Source organism: Myotis daubentonii, chromosome 13 (genome assembly GCF_963259705.1).
Source record: "Myotis daubentonii chromosome 13, mMyoDau2.1, whole genome shotgun sequence".
Taxonomy (NCBI): domain Eukaryota; kingdom Metazoa; phylum Chordata; class Mammalia; order Chiroptera; family Vespertilionidae; genus Myotis; species Myotis daubentonii.
Window position 1 is genome coordinate 4,783,342 of NC_081852.1, and position 15,471 is coordinate 4,798,812.

The 15,471-nt window shown below is 59.3% G+C and overlaps 1 protein-coding gene across 5 annotated transcripts in view; it reads left to right on the top strand.

Annotated features, from left to right (window-relative positions):
* LDB3 (LIM domain binding 3) overlaps positions 1-15,471 on the top strand; it is a 57,452-nt gene that overhangs the window by 30,678 nt on the left and 11,303 nt on the right. For 3 of the 5 annotated variants that reach the window (XM_059662039.1, XM_059662040.1, XM_059662038.1), the window contains 4 exons: positions 4,600-4,742; positions 10,920-11,361; positions 12,521-12,701; positions 13,174-13,294. In XM_059662039.1, the coding sequence (XP_059518022.1) occupies positions 4,600-4,742; positions 10,920-11,361; positions 12,521-12,701; positions 13,174-13,294 (887 nt within the window). Of the gene's footprint in view, positions 1-1,426; positions 1,610-4,599; positions 4,743-10,919; positions 11,362-12,520; positions 12,702-13,173; positions 13,295-13,583; positions 13,613-15,471 lie in introns of those variants that run through there. The other 2 variants (XM_059662044.1, XM_059662041.1) reach the window with 2 other exon arrangements.

Genomic DNA, 15,471 nt, shown 5'->3' on the forward strand with positions numbered 1-15,471 from the left:
GTCCCCATCCCCTGTCTACGGAACAGAGTTGCTAATACCCATGTCAGAGGGCGACGGTGAGGACTACAGACACAGGCCAGGCACACGGGGCCAGGTCAACAACAAACTCCACGCAGGGCCACCCGCAACGGGAGCCAGCTCCTGCTCTGTGGCAGCAAGTTCCCGTCTCAGGCCCGAGGCCGGGGGCAGAGAATGCATTTCTTTGCTCTCCTGTAACTTGGCTTGTCTCTCTGCCCAGTTTCCCAGGTGGCAGAAATCCAGCCCATCAGCCCAGGCTCTGGTGCCCCCTCTTCCTGGGAGAGGTTTGGGGAAGAGATGCTCACTGAACAGCAAGGCAGGCAGGGTGGGCACCTGGGCACCTGGACCTGGTCCGTCTCCCTGTGCTGGCACCTGCCGGGATATTCCTACCCATCTGGTCACACTGGTCACACTGGTCTACACTGGCACTGCAGTCCCTCCCTTGTTCCCAGCCACTGGTCTTTCAGACATGCAGGCACTCAGGGCCACAGCACATCACTCTTGGGCATGTGAGAAACCCTCTGGCCGCCAGGCCACACGAGGGCCTGGGCACCTCAGGATGGTCTTGAATCCGTCTGCTCCTTCACCACGGCTATGGGAGACCCTGAGACCCTGCCACCTCTCTGGTTTACCCAGGAAAGGGGCACAGCTGCCTCTATTTCTGAATCCCCCACGCCACGTTAACCCTTTCTGGTCCAGATAACCTTGATCAGCCTGGCATGGCAGCTTTCATCCATCTTCCGAACGTGCTGTCAGTGCCTGAGTCCTCCACCGCCTAAAAGCCCAGGCTCTCGCCACTCTAAAGCCTAAGCCGTTGACCCTCAAATATCTACCTCTGCTTTTCTCAAAGGCCATGTGCCTCCGACTAAATGCAGAAGGGAGGAAAGCAGGATGGGGTTGATAATTCAATCTACTTTTCCATCACACTGTGTTTTTGTACTCAGGAAAACCAGGAAGCACAAAAATGGGGGGTTCTTGCTCTGCTGGAGTGTCAACCTATGACCCAGGAGGTCACAGTTCGATTCCAAGTCAGGGCACATGCCCAGATTTCAGGCTCAATCCCCAGTGTGGGGCATGCAGGGGGCAGCCAATCAATGATTCTCTCTCATCATTGATGTTTCTCTCTCTCCCTCTCCCTTCCTCTCTGAAATCAATTCTATATATTAAAATGGGGTGTTCTTACCAGGCTTGAGAATAATTTTGATGTTACTGTGATCCTCCTTGTGGGCTGAGCCCTTCCCTCTTGGGGTCCTGAGGGCCTCTTCCTCTGAAGCTGGGAACAGGCTTCTGGAAGATCCTACTCTGCAGTAGGAACGGTGCCTTCTGCCCAACGTGCCTCTGCTGCAGACACCACCGTCATGCAGAGGGCCCCCTTGACCTGTTGTCTTTCTTGGTCCCGCCTCATCAGCACCCCTATTGAGCATGCTCCAGTGTGCACCAGCCAGGCCACCACACCGCTGCTGCCCGCTTCTGCCCAGCCGCCTATTGCTGCCTCTCCCAGCGCAGCCTCGCCACCCCTGGCTGCAACCGCTGCCCATGCTGCCGCTGCCTCTGCCTCGGCCCCTGCTTCAAGCCCTGCGGACAGTCCCAGGTAACTGCCCCACAGGTGCCACCCCGGCTGTGGGGAAGGGAGGCAGGAGTGGCCTCACCCTGGCTCCATGTGTGGGCAGCTGTGTCTCACCCTCAGAAAGGCCCACCCCAGGTGGTTAGGAGCCCAGGGCCCAGGAGGCCAAGGCTAGCACTACCTGCTGCAGAGAGTGCAGGGGAGTGTGAGTGTGGCTGAAGACAGGAGGGGATGTGGGCCCCTACCCTCTCCTTGGGCAAGAGAGGGATCTCTCTCTCTCTCTCTCTCTCTCTCTCTCTCTCTCTCTCTCACACACACACACACACACACAGTAAGACAGCAAATGGAGACTGGAAAGTCTGTTTCCGGAACTGGGATTAGGGGAATGGAAGTTGTCGCCTGGGCTGGGGAAGCTGAGGAAAGCTCCGTGGAGGGAGGAGCATTGACCTGGTCACAGGAGACAGGCCAGATATTTAGCAACTGACTTGCCCTTGGCCCTTAGCCTCTGCTCTCTGGGCGGAGAAGCAAGAGGCACCTGGTGCAGTGTGGCTTCCACCTTTCCTCCGCCACTTCCTGTCTGTAATCTCCAGAAAGTTACTGAATCTGAACGTCAGTTTCCTCATCTGCTAAGACGTTTAATGCAACGTTGATTTGTAGGGTTGGGACAGGAAAAGTGTGCCTGAGCCACCTCGCACAAAGTGGCCTCCAGTGTTGCAGCATACTGCTCCCCACCCGCTCTCCTAGGGCTCAGCAACGGGGCTGGGTGGAGAGCACCCGGGGAGGTGGGGGCAGGCTGGCAGGTGGTCTGGCACAGTCGGGCAGCAAGCAGGCCTCCAGACCCAGCTCTCTACGGGCTGCATGGAATGTCCACCTGGTGTTAGGGTCAGAGCCAGCTCTCAGTCTCCTGCCCGCCCCCATCCCCCCCCACCCGGTTTTGTGTAAAGGACATGCCTCTCTGCGTCGGGTGCACAAGTCCCTGGTGCAACCTGAGGAGGATGGCGGGGGGCAGATTAGCCACAGGCCTGTGGTCTGTACCCCTAGCCCTGGGCTGTACAATGACCCAGGTGGTGCAGAGCAGGCCTTTCCCTAGCCCAACTCAAGCCTCAGGGTGAGCCCACCCCGGCCTCCACAGTTTTCTGTCCCAGCTGCCAGAGGGCACTTAGCAAGTGCTTCCCTCTGCGCACCAGAATGGAAGGCAGAGGAGGGTTGAAATGTCCCTGCTGCGGAGTGGAAAGATTCCCCCCCCCGCCCCCCCCCCCCCCCCCCCCGCCAGTTTGGATTGGGGAGCTGTAGATGTGGGCCCTGCTCAGGCTCCAGGCCTCCATCCTGGGCCCTCAGGGCTCCTTCAACAGGGCAAACCCTTCCTTCACTTTGTCTTGCAAAGAGGGTGATGCCTGGGTGGAGGCTGGGGAGGAGCCTGCAGAGCTCCCACGTGGCCTGGAGCAGAAGGGAGCAGGAGACCACCTGCGGGCCCAGCTCCCTCCCTTCTGACACAAGGGCTGGGATGGAGGTAGAGGGAGCAAGTGGGAGGCAAATGGCCACCCAAACTGTCCTGGAGCCTGGCCTCAGAATTCTTGCTGGATATCGGAAGCCTCGCCTCCTCCTCCAACAGCACCCTCTGACCAGGGCCGCAGCTTCCTCCACGGGGGAGAAAGACTGGCTGACACCCACTGCCGTGGCCTCCTCCCACCCATGGAAGCAGGGCACCCCATGGACACTGCCTCCTCCTCTTCCCGGAGGCCCCTACTCCCCTGGTCTCGACAGGTCGGTCAGAGAAGGGCAGGCCCAGGAAGGGGAGACGATGGCCTCCCTCAACCGGCAGCGTGGCAGTGTGGCAGGGCAAGCTGCCTCCACCGGGCCCAGGACAGGGTCGGCGGCTTGGCCACCGGCACTGTCTGCACCTCCCACGTCTGAGGCAGCTCGAGGTTCTTGGTTCAGGGCCACCCCCTCCAGAGCAGGAGAGACAAGGCAGGCCCTGCTCCTGTGGCTCCGCCCAGCGTGATGCACGAGGTGGGGGGCGGGGCGGGGGGGGGATTCAGGCCAGGTGGAAGGAAGGCAGGAAGCCATGGGCTGGGGAGGACAGCACGTTTCCAGGGGCTCATGTCTCTAGCACCCCATTTCCACTGGATGTGGTCACGTGGTCCCTGCGGGATCTGGAAAAGGTAGGGAGAGACAAGGGCGTGTTCTGTAAGATAGTCATTAGTTTTAAATGCGAAAAGAAAAGGAGGGGCAGGGTTCACAGACAAATGAAATTGGGGCACAGGGGATCAGCCAAAGTAAAACAAGCTGCTCCACCCAGGGGTTCTAGGAGCAGACAGGCCACACAGCCCTTGCTGAGGGCAATGCACGGAGTCAGTTTCCATCCTCTTTGGTCCTGTGATACCTGGGTCACAGTAGGAAAAGGCTGCTCTCAGCCTCCTGGGGGAACGCAGTGGGAGAGGCAAGAGAACCACATGGAAGAGAACCTGTTGGGGGTGAGGGTCTCCCTGCCGGAGCACTCTTGGCCAGAAACCTGAGACTTTACTGCTCCTTCCAGCAACAGTAGAAAGGGGAGGGGAGGAGGCCAAGGGTCTAAGGCTGTGAAGTGCCCCAAGATCAGAAGGTGGAGGGAGGGGGGCAGCTCTGACTACCTCCATCTCTCCTCTCTCCAGCCTCTGTCCCTCCAGCGCCAGACCGTCCCTGGCAGCCTCTCCCCAGCGGGTGGAGAATCTCCTGTGCCCCCTCCTGCCCAGCTGGCAGCTTGGCTTCCTCCCTCTGCAAGGCAGTGACAGCAGCAATGGGCTCTATTTCTTGAGGTGTCTTTGCTGCCTTAACGAAACTCACCAAAACTCCTCACCTACGGAGCAGCTTCCGCCGCCCACAACCTCGTGGTCCTTCCTTGCAGCCTCGGGCAGCTCCAGGCCGCCTGTCAGATGTCCTCTCTCCAGAGGCTCCCGAGGGTGCAGAACAACCTGCCGGGCTGCCAGCACAAGGCCGGGCTGTCCTTCCGGCTGCTAACTCTGCCCCCTTGGTTCCAGGCCCCAGGCTTCTGCTCACGGTGCGGCCCCGGCGACCGCTCCAGCACCTGCTGCCCATCCGTACACGGAAGCCCCAGCAGCTGCTGCGCCCAGGCCTCGGGTTGTCACCACTGCCAGCATTCGGCCTTCTGTCTACCAGCCAGGTGAGAGTGGGCTGCAGGGTCCAACTCCCAGAAGGATGGTGGTCAGTGAGGTCCTGCTACTGAGTTCAGTTGTGGGCCCGATTCCTATGGAGCCTGCCTCTGGCACTGAAGAGACAGGTGGGCAGTGCCAGGCAGGGATGAGCCTCCCAGCTCTTAGGGAGAGGACACTCCTGCTGGGGACTTTCAGGTTCAAGGTGAGGGAAGAGGGTTTATCGGGGAGCTGTTCCTCCAGCAGTCGGGTTCTGGCTCAAGCCAGAGGATGGGCAGCTACACCAACAATGCCAGGGGCTTGGGACAGCCCCACTGCCTCGCAGTGACCCAGGGCAAGCTGCTCAGCCCGTCTGGTCTTTGGTTTCCTCTGCTGAGGCAGGAGAGCTGGAGGCAGGGGAAGCACAGGTGAGGCAGCAGAGCGGCCAGCACCGGGCCTGACAGTGGCTGAGCCACGGACGCTCCCTGCCTTCACACTGGTCCCCATTCTTTTCACTGCCTAGGACTCCCTTGCAGGAATGAGGGCTCAGCCCATGACCCCCTCTTTCCTAGCCAAAGCTGGGCCTGCTCCCCAGAGCCCAGGGCAGCTCTCAGGCTGGCCTGTTCCTGCTCAGAAGCTCAGGGCTCTTAGCAGGTGCCGCCCCTGCTGGGGAAGGCCCCCGGTGTCCTGGTCTGCAGGATGTGCCCACAGGAGGGCTCCTGGCACCTAGGCCCTGAGTGCTGATAGCACTGCTTGGCCCGTCCGTCCCTCTGGACTTGGACTGGGAACTCCAGGAGGCAGGGCTAGGGTGGGCTGTCTCCACAGCTCCACCAGAGACTCAGCTCTGGCCCCAAGGAGCTACTCAGCAAAGGAAGTGAACAGGAACGAGTGAACAAATGAATGCCGGTGAGAACTGTGTGTCCCCCACTGGCAGTGGGGAGTGGGGAGTGGGGAGAGAAGAGGCTGTGAGCTGCATGGTCTGGTGGCCGAACACCAGGGATAATGGATGACAAGGGTTTCCAGAGGGATAGCCTGGGCCGGATAGGATATTGGAAGGCAGGCACTTTTTATTCAAAGCATTATGCTTTCTTTTTTTAAAAAATTGTTGTTGTTCATTTTTAGAGTCAGGGGGAGAGCAATAGAAACACCAATAGGCTGCCTCCTGCACGACCCCTACTGGGCATGGAGCCTGGGCATGTGCTCTGACCAGAAGGGAACCAGGAACCTTTTGGTCCATGGGGCTAGGCTCAATCCACTGAGCCACACCGGCTGGGCTTAAAGCATTCTACTTTTAACATATTTATTCTTACGGCCATCTTGAACTTACGGAAAAAGTATTAACAATTTTCCTCTTGCAGCAGTAATACAAACTGTTCTCCCCCCCACATTATTGCACACATCCCATTTTTACATATGGTAAAGCTGACATATGGTAGAAAGTGAGGCGGTTCCTCTCTTGTTGGGGAAAGAATGAGGCAGCGAGTTCTAAGGGGCAGAGTGGGGGCTGCTGGGCGTCCGGCAGGAGGAAAGCTAGGTAGCAGTGTGGGGGACAGAGGAAGAGAGATGTCTGGGCTCGGGGTACATCTGGTTAAGTTTTCTCACTGTGGCTGGGGAACAGGGGAGACAGAGATATTGAGTCCAGCAGGGCCTGGCTTCCAGCCTCGCAAGAGTGCCAGCCCTGTATGTGGGCTCCCCTGCCAGGGCCTGGTGCTCAGGGGGCTCCCCCAGGGCCTGGTGCTCAGGGGGCTCCCCCAGGGCCTGGTGCTCAGGGGGCTCCCCCAGGGCCTGGTGCTCAGGGGGCTCCCCCAGGGCCTGGTGCTCAGGGGGCTCCCCTGCCAGGGCCTGGTGCTCAGGGGGCTCCCTCAGGGCCTGGTGCTCAGGGGGCTCCCCCAGGGCCTGGTGCTCAGGGGGCTCCCTGCCAGGGCCTGGTGCTCAGGGGGCTCCCCTGCCAGGGCCTGGTGCTCAGGGGGCTCCCCTGCCAGGGCCTGGTGCTCAGGGGGCTCCCTCAGGGCCTGGTGCTCAGGGGGCTCCCTCAGGGCTGGTGCTCAGGGGGCTCCCCCAGGGCCTGGTGCTCAGGGGGCTCCCCCAGGGCCTGGTGCTCAGGGGGCTGCCCCAGGGCTGGTGCTCAGGGGGCTCCCCCAGGGCCTGGTGCTCAGGGGGCTCCCTGCCAGGGCCTGGTGCTCAGGGGGCTCCCTGCCAGGGCCTGGTGCTCAGGGGGCTCCCCTGCCAGGGCCTGGTGCTCAGGGGGCTCCCCTGCCAGGGCCTGGTGCTCAGGGGGCTCCCTCAGGGCCTGGTGCTCCCCCAGGGCCTGGTGCTCAGGGGGCTCCCCCAGGGCCTGGTGCTCAGGGGGCTCCCCCAGGGCCTGGTGCTCAGGGGGCTCCCCCAGGGCCTGGTGCTCAGGGGGCTCCCTCAGGGGCTGGTGCTCAGGGGGCTCCCTGCCAGGGCCTGGTGCTCAGGGGGCTCCCTGCCAGGGCCTGGTGCTCAGGGGGCTCCCTGCAGGGCCGGCCAAGTTGCCATCCATGGAAAAATACCTCATTGCCTGGGTGAGGTCTCCTTTGAAAATGGTCCTGAGACTGGGTACTCCCCGTGTTCTGGGGTGAAGGGAGGCTCCTCGCGCAGCGCTGGGCACACTGGCGGTGCCCTCTGTGCCTTGAGAGGCAGGGACACAGGGTTCGGAGTTAAAATCCCGTGACAAGTGTCAGGTGGCGGTGGACACGGGCACTGGGAGCGGGAGGTCCTCCCAGGCGCCAGGAAGGCAGACCGGCCGCGGCAGGGCACCTTCCAGGGCAGCCCCCGCTTTGGCTTCCCTCCGGCTGCGGCCCAGACGTTAACTCACTCCTGCGGGGAGGGAGGGCTGGTCTGGGGAGAGGCGGGGACCCGGCGCCGCGACCCTCCTCCCTCCTCTGCGGGGCAGGGCCGCCGCAGCTCCCGCGGGGCTCCTGGCGGGGCGCGGGGTGGCGGGGGGTGCGGCCGGGATGGCTGGGGGTGGGGGTGACGGGTAGCTGGGGTGGCTCAGTGGTCGGGGTGATCGGGGTGGCTAGGTGGTCGGGTTGTGGTGATGGGGGTGTGACCGGGGTGGCAGGGGGTGGGAGTGACGGGTAGCTGGGGTGGCTGGGTGGTCGGGTTGTGGCGATGGGGGTGTGGCCGGGGTGGCAGGGGGGTGGGAGGTGACGGGTGGCCTCGCAGCGCCCTCTGGTGGCCGGCACCTGGCGCGGCCGCGGGCGGGCGGGAGGCGGAGCTGCGGGGAGCGCGATCCCGCCGCCCGCGCACAGTCCCGCCGGCGAGGCAGTGGGTCCTTTCGAACTTGCCATTTGGGATGAAACGTCACCTTCTCATCGGGACGGACAGCCGCCCCGTGGGTGCCAGGTCCTCCCTCCCTGCCCCGCGGGGCGGCGCGGGGAGCGGGGAGGGCGGGGGAGCGGCTGCTGGCCGCCCGGGAGGGAGGGAGGTCCCAGCTCGGGGCGAGCCCCGCCCAGGAAGCGGCCTCCGACGCCGACCCGCGGTCCGGGCTTAGAGAGCGGGTTGGCGGGGGAGTGCGGCCCGGGGGAGGGGATGGGGAGGAGGCGCGGAGGAGCAGGCAGGTGGGCGAGGGCCGTGGGCAGGGCGGCTTTGCTGTCTCGGGAGTGGGCAGCTGGGACCCATTCTGAGACGCTGCTCTGGCACTTGGGAGACACGCAGGGCTGTTAGGAGGGTGGCAGCACCTGGAGTTTGGACCTCAGGTCACAGGGGCGCCCCCCCCCCCACCCCCGCGCCCCCGCCTGTGAGGCAGGCCGGTGCCAGGAACCCACCATGGGGAGCACTCGGTCTAGGTGCTCTGACTTAGAGTGTCAGTCTCCCACTCCAGCCCCCACACCAAGTCCGTGTGGGCTGGGCTCCCTCAGGCGACCAGGCTGCGAGACAAGCTGACAGTCACGCTGAGCTGAGACCCAGGAGTCACTAATTTAGTGACACACATAACGGTGCCAGCTACTTAACCCTCATCACAACGCTGTAAGGCACTAACAATCATATTGCCATTCTTAGACAAGGACATTCAGGCCCAGAGATGTTAAGGCATTTGCCCAAGGACACACAGCCTGGACCTAGTAGGGCTGTGCTCCCGGCCGAGCTCAATGCCGAGGACGGGGCCTCCTCCCTGTTGACAGTTGCTCCTCAATCACATAGTACACCAAGATTTTATGGAAATTGGACTTGGGTTCTTATTTTTTAAATTTTATCTTATTGTTGAAACTATTACGGATGTTCCTTCTTTCCCCCACTCCTCCCCACTCCCACCCCCTACCCAGGCCTTCACCCCACTATTGTCTGTGTCCATGGGTTATGCATATATGCATATAAGTTCTTTGGTTAATCTCTTCCCGCCCCACCCTTCTCTCAGAGAATTCTGTCTGTTGCATGCTTCTATGTCTCTGGATCTATTTCGTTTGTCAGTTTCTTTCTTTTAAAAATATATATTTTTATTGATTTCAGAGAGGAAGGGAGGGGGATAGAGAGATAGAAACATCAGTGATGAGAGAGAATCATTGATCGGCTGCCTCCTGCACGCCCCACACTGGAGATTGAGCCTGCAACCCAGGCATGTGCCCTGACTGGGAATCTATCATGACCTCTGGGTTCATAGGTCTACACTCAACCACTGAGCCACGCTGGCCCGGCATACCACAGCTTTTTTATCCACTCATCTACATGGGCACTTGGGCCGTTTCCAAATCTTAGCTAGTGTATGGACTTGTGTTCTTTACAGAGGCAGCTTGGGGTGGTAGAAAGAATAGTTTTGGAGACTTGCTTTTCATTTACTGGCTCTGTCTGAGCCTCGGTGACCTCAACTGTAAACAGGACTAGCAAGGATGATCTGTTATGTGCCGCCTGCCTCCTCAGTGAGTGGGAAAAAGATTCCTTGTGGATGAAGGCAGCGTTGCTCCCAGGATGGCTCCAGGGCAGGGCTGTGGAGGGTTTACCCCGCAGCTTTCCATAACACAGCCGGGCCTCCCCATCCCCATGGCAGGGTTTCCATGATGCCCAGCTCCGAGGAGCCAGTCATCTGGGAGTAGGAGGGACAGAGTTGGACAGCAGACCACAGGCCACCCGCGGTGGCCCAGGGCAACCAGGTGGGAGAGTCCGAGGCCAGGTCAGGGCCTTGAGCCTTCAGAAAGACCTTACTTTCTAGGCTGGACCCTGGTGGAGGGGAGGGAAGGGTGCAGTGCCCCTCAGCACAGTCCGCAGGCCAGGCTCAGAAATGGGGAGGAGACGGCCCTGGCTGGCTTCCCAGGGCGGGAGAAGGAGCCTCTTTCCATAAGAGCAGACTGAGTTGAGGGAAGGCACCTTCCTCACTGGGAGAGGGTGCTGGCTGGCTGGATGTTGCGCAGGTCTGCCCAGCAGTCCACAGTGGAGGCACAGAGCGCGGAGACCTGGGTTTTGAAAGCCCAGGCCTCAGAGAGCTCTGGGCAAGTAACTGCAATGCTCCTTTGTGCTGTCACCCCAAAAAGGTTTTAGCTTTCAGTGGACTGGAGGGGGGTCCCGAGGTGCGGCCGTGCATTCTCGCACTGCCTCCCGGGTGACCTCTCCAGTCCCTGGGACCCACTCTTTCTACCAAAGATGGAGAGCACAGGTGCCCAGGCAGCCGGACTGGGCTGCGGCTCCTCAGCATCTCACCCCAGGCTCCCTGAGCGACTCCTTCCAGACCCTTACCCCGCACCCTAATCACACCAAGATGGAGGTCCCCCAATACAATTCAAGCCAAGATGCTTTTCAGGAAAACAATTGTAGCTCGTCCTGAACCCAAACTGAAAACCCTACTGCCCTGGCTGCCATCTGCTTTGTCCCAAAGCCTGGACTAGGTCCAGATTCCGCGAACGCATGCAGCTAGGCATTTCGGACGTCAAATCACCGGCCAGAGCGCGCCGGAAGCACCTTCCAGTCGAGGCCAAGATGACCCCCTGCTCTCTCCCTGGAGAGGGAGAGGGTCCCGGCGCCCACCCTGGCAGCTGCAGATATTTATAGCGCCTGGGGCCCTGCTTCGAAGGCTCCCCATCTCCCTTAGTTCCCGCTGCCAATTCAAACCTGGGCCCCAAGAAGCCCAGGACTGTGTCGCTGGTAAAAATGGAATTGTCCTGCTCCGAGATTAAAGCCCCTTTCCTGGAGGGGGTGGGACAGGACGTCGGGGGAAATGAATTCCTGACACACTTTCTTTGGATCTTTTTGGCTTGCAGTGCCTGCAAATACCTACAGCCCTTCTCCGGGGGCCAATTACAGCCCAACCCCCTATACCCCCTCGCCTGCCCCCGCCTACACCCCCTCCCCTGCCCCTGCCAATACCCCCTCGCCTGCCCCCACCTACTCCCCCTCCCCAGCACCAGCCTACACCCCCTCGCCTGCCCCGAGCTATGAGCCTGCACCCTCAGTGGCCCACAGCAGGGGTCCTGCTGAATCTGCCAGCCGCCCCCCTTGGGCCACAGACGACAGCTTCTCTCAGAAGTTTGCTCCTGGCAAGAGCACCACTTCTATCAGCAAGCAGCCCCTGCCTGGAGGGACCTCTGCCTACACCCCAGGTTCCCAGGTGTCCCCCCTCGCCAGGGGCACCTTCCAGAGGGCTGAGCGCTTCCCAGCCAGCAGCCGGACTCCGCTCTGTGGCCACTGCAACAACGTCATCAGGTATGACCGGCTGTGGCCCTGTGCTGGGGTGCTGGGGTGCTGGGGGTGCGGCTGCAGGCCCACCGCTGAGCCCTGTGGTGGGTGGGGGAACGGGAGGGCAGGTATAGGGAGACTCCAGGCGCGCACGGGGCAGCCTCAGGTCCCTCGGGGTCAGCATCAGGTCTGACCCTCTCTGAGCTGTGGCTTCCATCCCTGGTGACACCCACTTCCCTGAGGAGCTGGAGGGTGCAGTGAGGTAAGTGGGTGAAGCCCCCAGAGCGGTGCCTGTGCCGGGACCACCCCCTTGGGCTCAGGCCAGTCCTTGCAGCAGCAGTTGTGGGTGGGGAGGTTGGGGCCTGCTGGCTGCACGCTTGCTGGCAGTGCAGGCTGGGAGCCAGCTTTCCTTTAGGGGAGCTTTGGGGCCGTCCACGGACAGGCCTGTGCGCTCAGGGCATCGGGGCACCTGCCACTCTATGAGACAAGTCATTTCAAGCCTAGAAGCCGGGTGATGGGTGGTGCTGGTTTGAATATAGTATGTCTACAGTATTGGTGTGTGTTTGGCGGGCGCTGAGGGGTGGCATATTTACGTATATATGAAAAATACACTTTTATTTAAAAGTAAGGTAACACATCCTCAGAGGAGAATTAGAAAAATCAGAATGGAAATATAAAACATTTCCTCCACGTCCCACTCTTCTAACTACGAAAGTGGAGCTAGACTCCCAGGTTTGTGTCCTGGGCCCACCTTACCGGCCACTGGCCTGGAGCAACGGCACCTCTCCACGCCCCGGGGTCCTTGCCCCAAAGCAGGCCTGACAGCAGAGCCGACTTCATAGGATTGCTGGGGGATGGAGTTAACAAATACAATTTCCTCTCGACTGGTGCCTGACTGGCGCCTGGCAGAGAGGAAGGCCTTGGTAAGTGTATGGCGTCAGCACCTCATTGCTCTTGTCAGCGGAATGGCTGTCCCCGTGTGAGCGAGCCGCCCCTGCTGCAGGTGTGGGAGAGGCTTCCAGGTCCCTGGGGAAGGGATGCAACGGGAACACCCTTCTAGGAGCTTCATGTGAATTTTCCATGACTTCATTAGAACAGTCACAAGTCGGGGCTGTTGGGGCGTCTCAAACGATCTGGCCTGAAGCTTTTGGGGCTTCCTTAGTAGGTGCTGTTCTCTGCTTCCCAGGGGCCCCTTCCTGGTAGCCATGGGCCGCTCCTGGCACCCAGAGGAGTTCAACTGCGCCTACTGCAAGTCCTCCCTGGCCGACGTGTGCTTCGTGGAGGAGCAGGGCGCCGTGTACTGCGAGCGGTGTTACGAGCAGTTCTTTGCCCCGATCTGTGCCAAGTGCAACACCAAGATCATGGGGGTAAGTGGGCAGGTCCTTCCCTCTGGCCTTGTCGTTTCCCCAAGCGACCTCTTCCCTCCTCCGAGAAAGTCGAGAAGTGGCTGCTCACAGCGAGGGCAGCTCCACTCTGGTTCTGGAAGGAAGTTGGTTTGCCACCAACGAACTAGGGAGCCAGTGAACCTGAGGCGAGAGATGAGCACCTCCCTGGGCCACAGCTCCCAGTGGCGGTGGAGCTTCTGCAAAGCAAGTTATGTCTTCACCCCCGACCTTCCCTGCACCCACACGTGGCCGTGACCCTGGGCCCCCCTTTGGGAAAAGGGCTGCCACAAGCAGCACCTCCTCCAGGGAGGCCTCACAGTGCCTGGCCCAGCCAGCGCTGCGGGAGCGGAGCCCCGGCAGGCCTTTCCGAGGGCGGGGCCTGCTGTTTGGGGGTGCGGGGGAGAGGCGCGCCCCGCCCCACCGGCTCCTGGCCTGAACGAGTTTCTTCCCGCAGGAGGTGATGCACGCCCTGAGGCAGACGTGGCACACCAGCTGCTTCATCTGCGCAGCCTGCAAGAAGCCCTTCGGGAACAGCCTCTTCCACATGGAAGACGGGGAGCCCTACTGTGAGAAAGGTAGGCTGCTGTGCTGGGGCCCCCCACCCCCCTGCCCCCCATCCCGGAGAAAGGGGCAGCACAGGGACCGCCTGCAGAGGTCCCGTGGATGGAACCACCCGGAGGCTCCAAGTGGCAGCTTCGTGCCACTACTACACAAAGGCCGTTTACTGCACTGTTTCCCCTGCCCCCTGAGCTGCAGCTTGCCTTGGGTGGGGGTGAGGCGTGGGGGCTGCGGGGCAAGGTAGGGCTTGTTTTATACACATTCAACCTCTGCCCCTTTCCCTGCACCAATTATGTGGATCACAAGTTGGCATCTTGTAGCTGCGTGGGAAACCCTTCGGATGATTTTGAGTTGGAGACGGAAAAGTCTAGTCTGAAAAGGCTTTGGCTCTGGACTTTATGCTGGGTTCTGTTCCAAGCTCCACCTCAGGCTGACTGTCCAACCCTGAGTGAGTTACTGAACTCCTCAGAGCCTCACTTTTCCCATCTGTAAAATGGGGGGACTAAGTGCCTGCCTCGTGTCATTGCGTGAGGATTAAACAGAGAACCTGTGTAAAGCAAATCCGTGGTAGTCGTCTCCCTGCTCCCAGTGTTCCTCCCGCCTGAACGCAGAGTTTCTCTGCTTCCCAAAGGCCAGGATGTTATCTTGGAACTTGGAGTAACGTATCATCAACTCTGAAGACAAAAGCACTCTATCAGAGAGGAGGGTGTCGGGCTAACTGGCCATTCGCTCACTCATTCGCTCACTCATTTATTCACAGCCTGCCTCTTTCAGAAAAGGGTTTGAGGCAGGTTCCAACAAAGGCAACATAAACATGAATAAGACACTAGAAATAGAAAGTCAGTTCTAAGTAGAAGAGGGAAGAGAAGCGGGCAGGTTACGAAGAGGAACGGAGCCGCAGTGGCTGGGGGCACATTCGAGGGAAAAGGAGAAACACCGTAAGTTAGTTTACGTTATTTTTTTAAAATATATTTTTATTGATTTCAGAGAGGAAAGGAGAGGGAGAGAGAGAGAGAAACATCAATGATGAGAGAGAATCATGGATTGCCTGCCTCCTGCACGTCCTCCTCTCGCCCCCGCCCGGGGGATGGAACCCGCAACACGGGCATGTGCTCCGACGGGGAACTGAACCATGACCTCCTGGTTCATAGGTCCACACTCAACCACTGAGCCACGGCAAGGTAGTTTACTTTACAATGAGGAAAGGAAAACGTTCCAGTCCCTCAAGGGGAAAAGCAAAACAAAATGAAACTTGCCCCTCTGTCAATAAATTATAAAAATAATGTCTTGGATTCATATATACTGGTAAGTTCTCTTTCCAGCTCTGAAGTTAATTGAATGGCTTAGTTACTTAATAAGTAATAACTCTGTGTCTCATTTTCCATATCTGTAAAAGGGCGAAGATAACATGCGTTTTTCCTCCTTATGAACATATGATGTTTCCTGGTAATTAAGTATTATTGTTCCAAATGTGTGTTGCTATTATTAGTCAACTAAGAGCGTTGCAACTTTAATAATTTGTGATGAATCACACTTTATGTCTCAGGTTTTCGAAAAGAATGATGGATTTCCACCCTCGCCACTGCCCCTCTCCATGACGGAGCGGCCCTGGGCTGCTTTCCCTTTTGACTCTCGGAGCACAGGTGTGCACATGGCCCCTCAGGACCCTGCTCTCAGTTCTGTTGGGTCTGCGCCCAGAGGACTTGCTGGGTCATGTGATGGTCCTGTTTTTTCACTTTTTGAGGAGCCTTCATGCTGTTTCCCATAGTAGTTGCTCCATTTTACTAGTATATCCCACCAACAGCGCACAGGGTTACAATTTCTCTACATTTTTGCCCACAGTTATTTTCTGATTTTTAAAATATTTTGCTGGCAACCATCCTGATGAGTGCGATGTGATATCTCGTTGTGGCACTTTGTCATAGTTTTTATTAACAACTTGGAAGAAGGTACAGAGCGATAGGACTCGGACACAGACAGATTTCAGTTGGCTGAAACAATGAGCTGACACTCTGTGTAACAGTTTGCACGTAAGTGAGACAGGTGTGAGGTCAGGCCCTCCCAGGCTGGCCTGCACCTGAGCACTGCCCAGGCCTGGCAGGGCTTAGTCACCTGGGGACTTTTAAAGAGATAGAGAAAATAAATTCCCAAGCCTCCAGAAGCCGAATTCGTGGGGTGCCCTCCCCGACCAGGT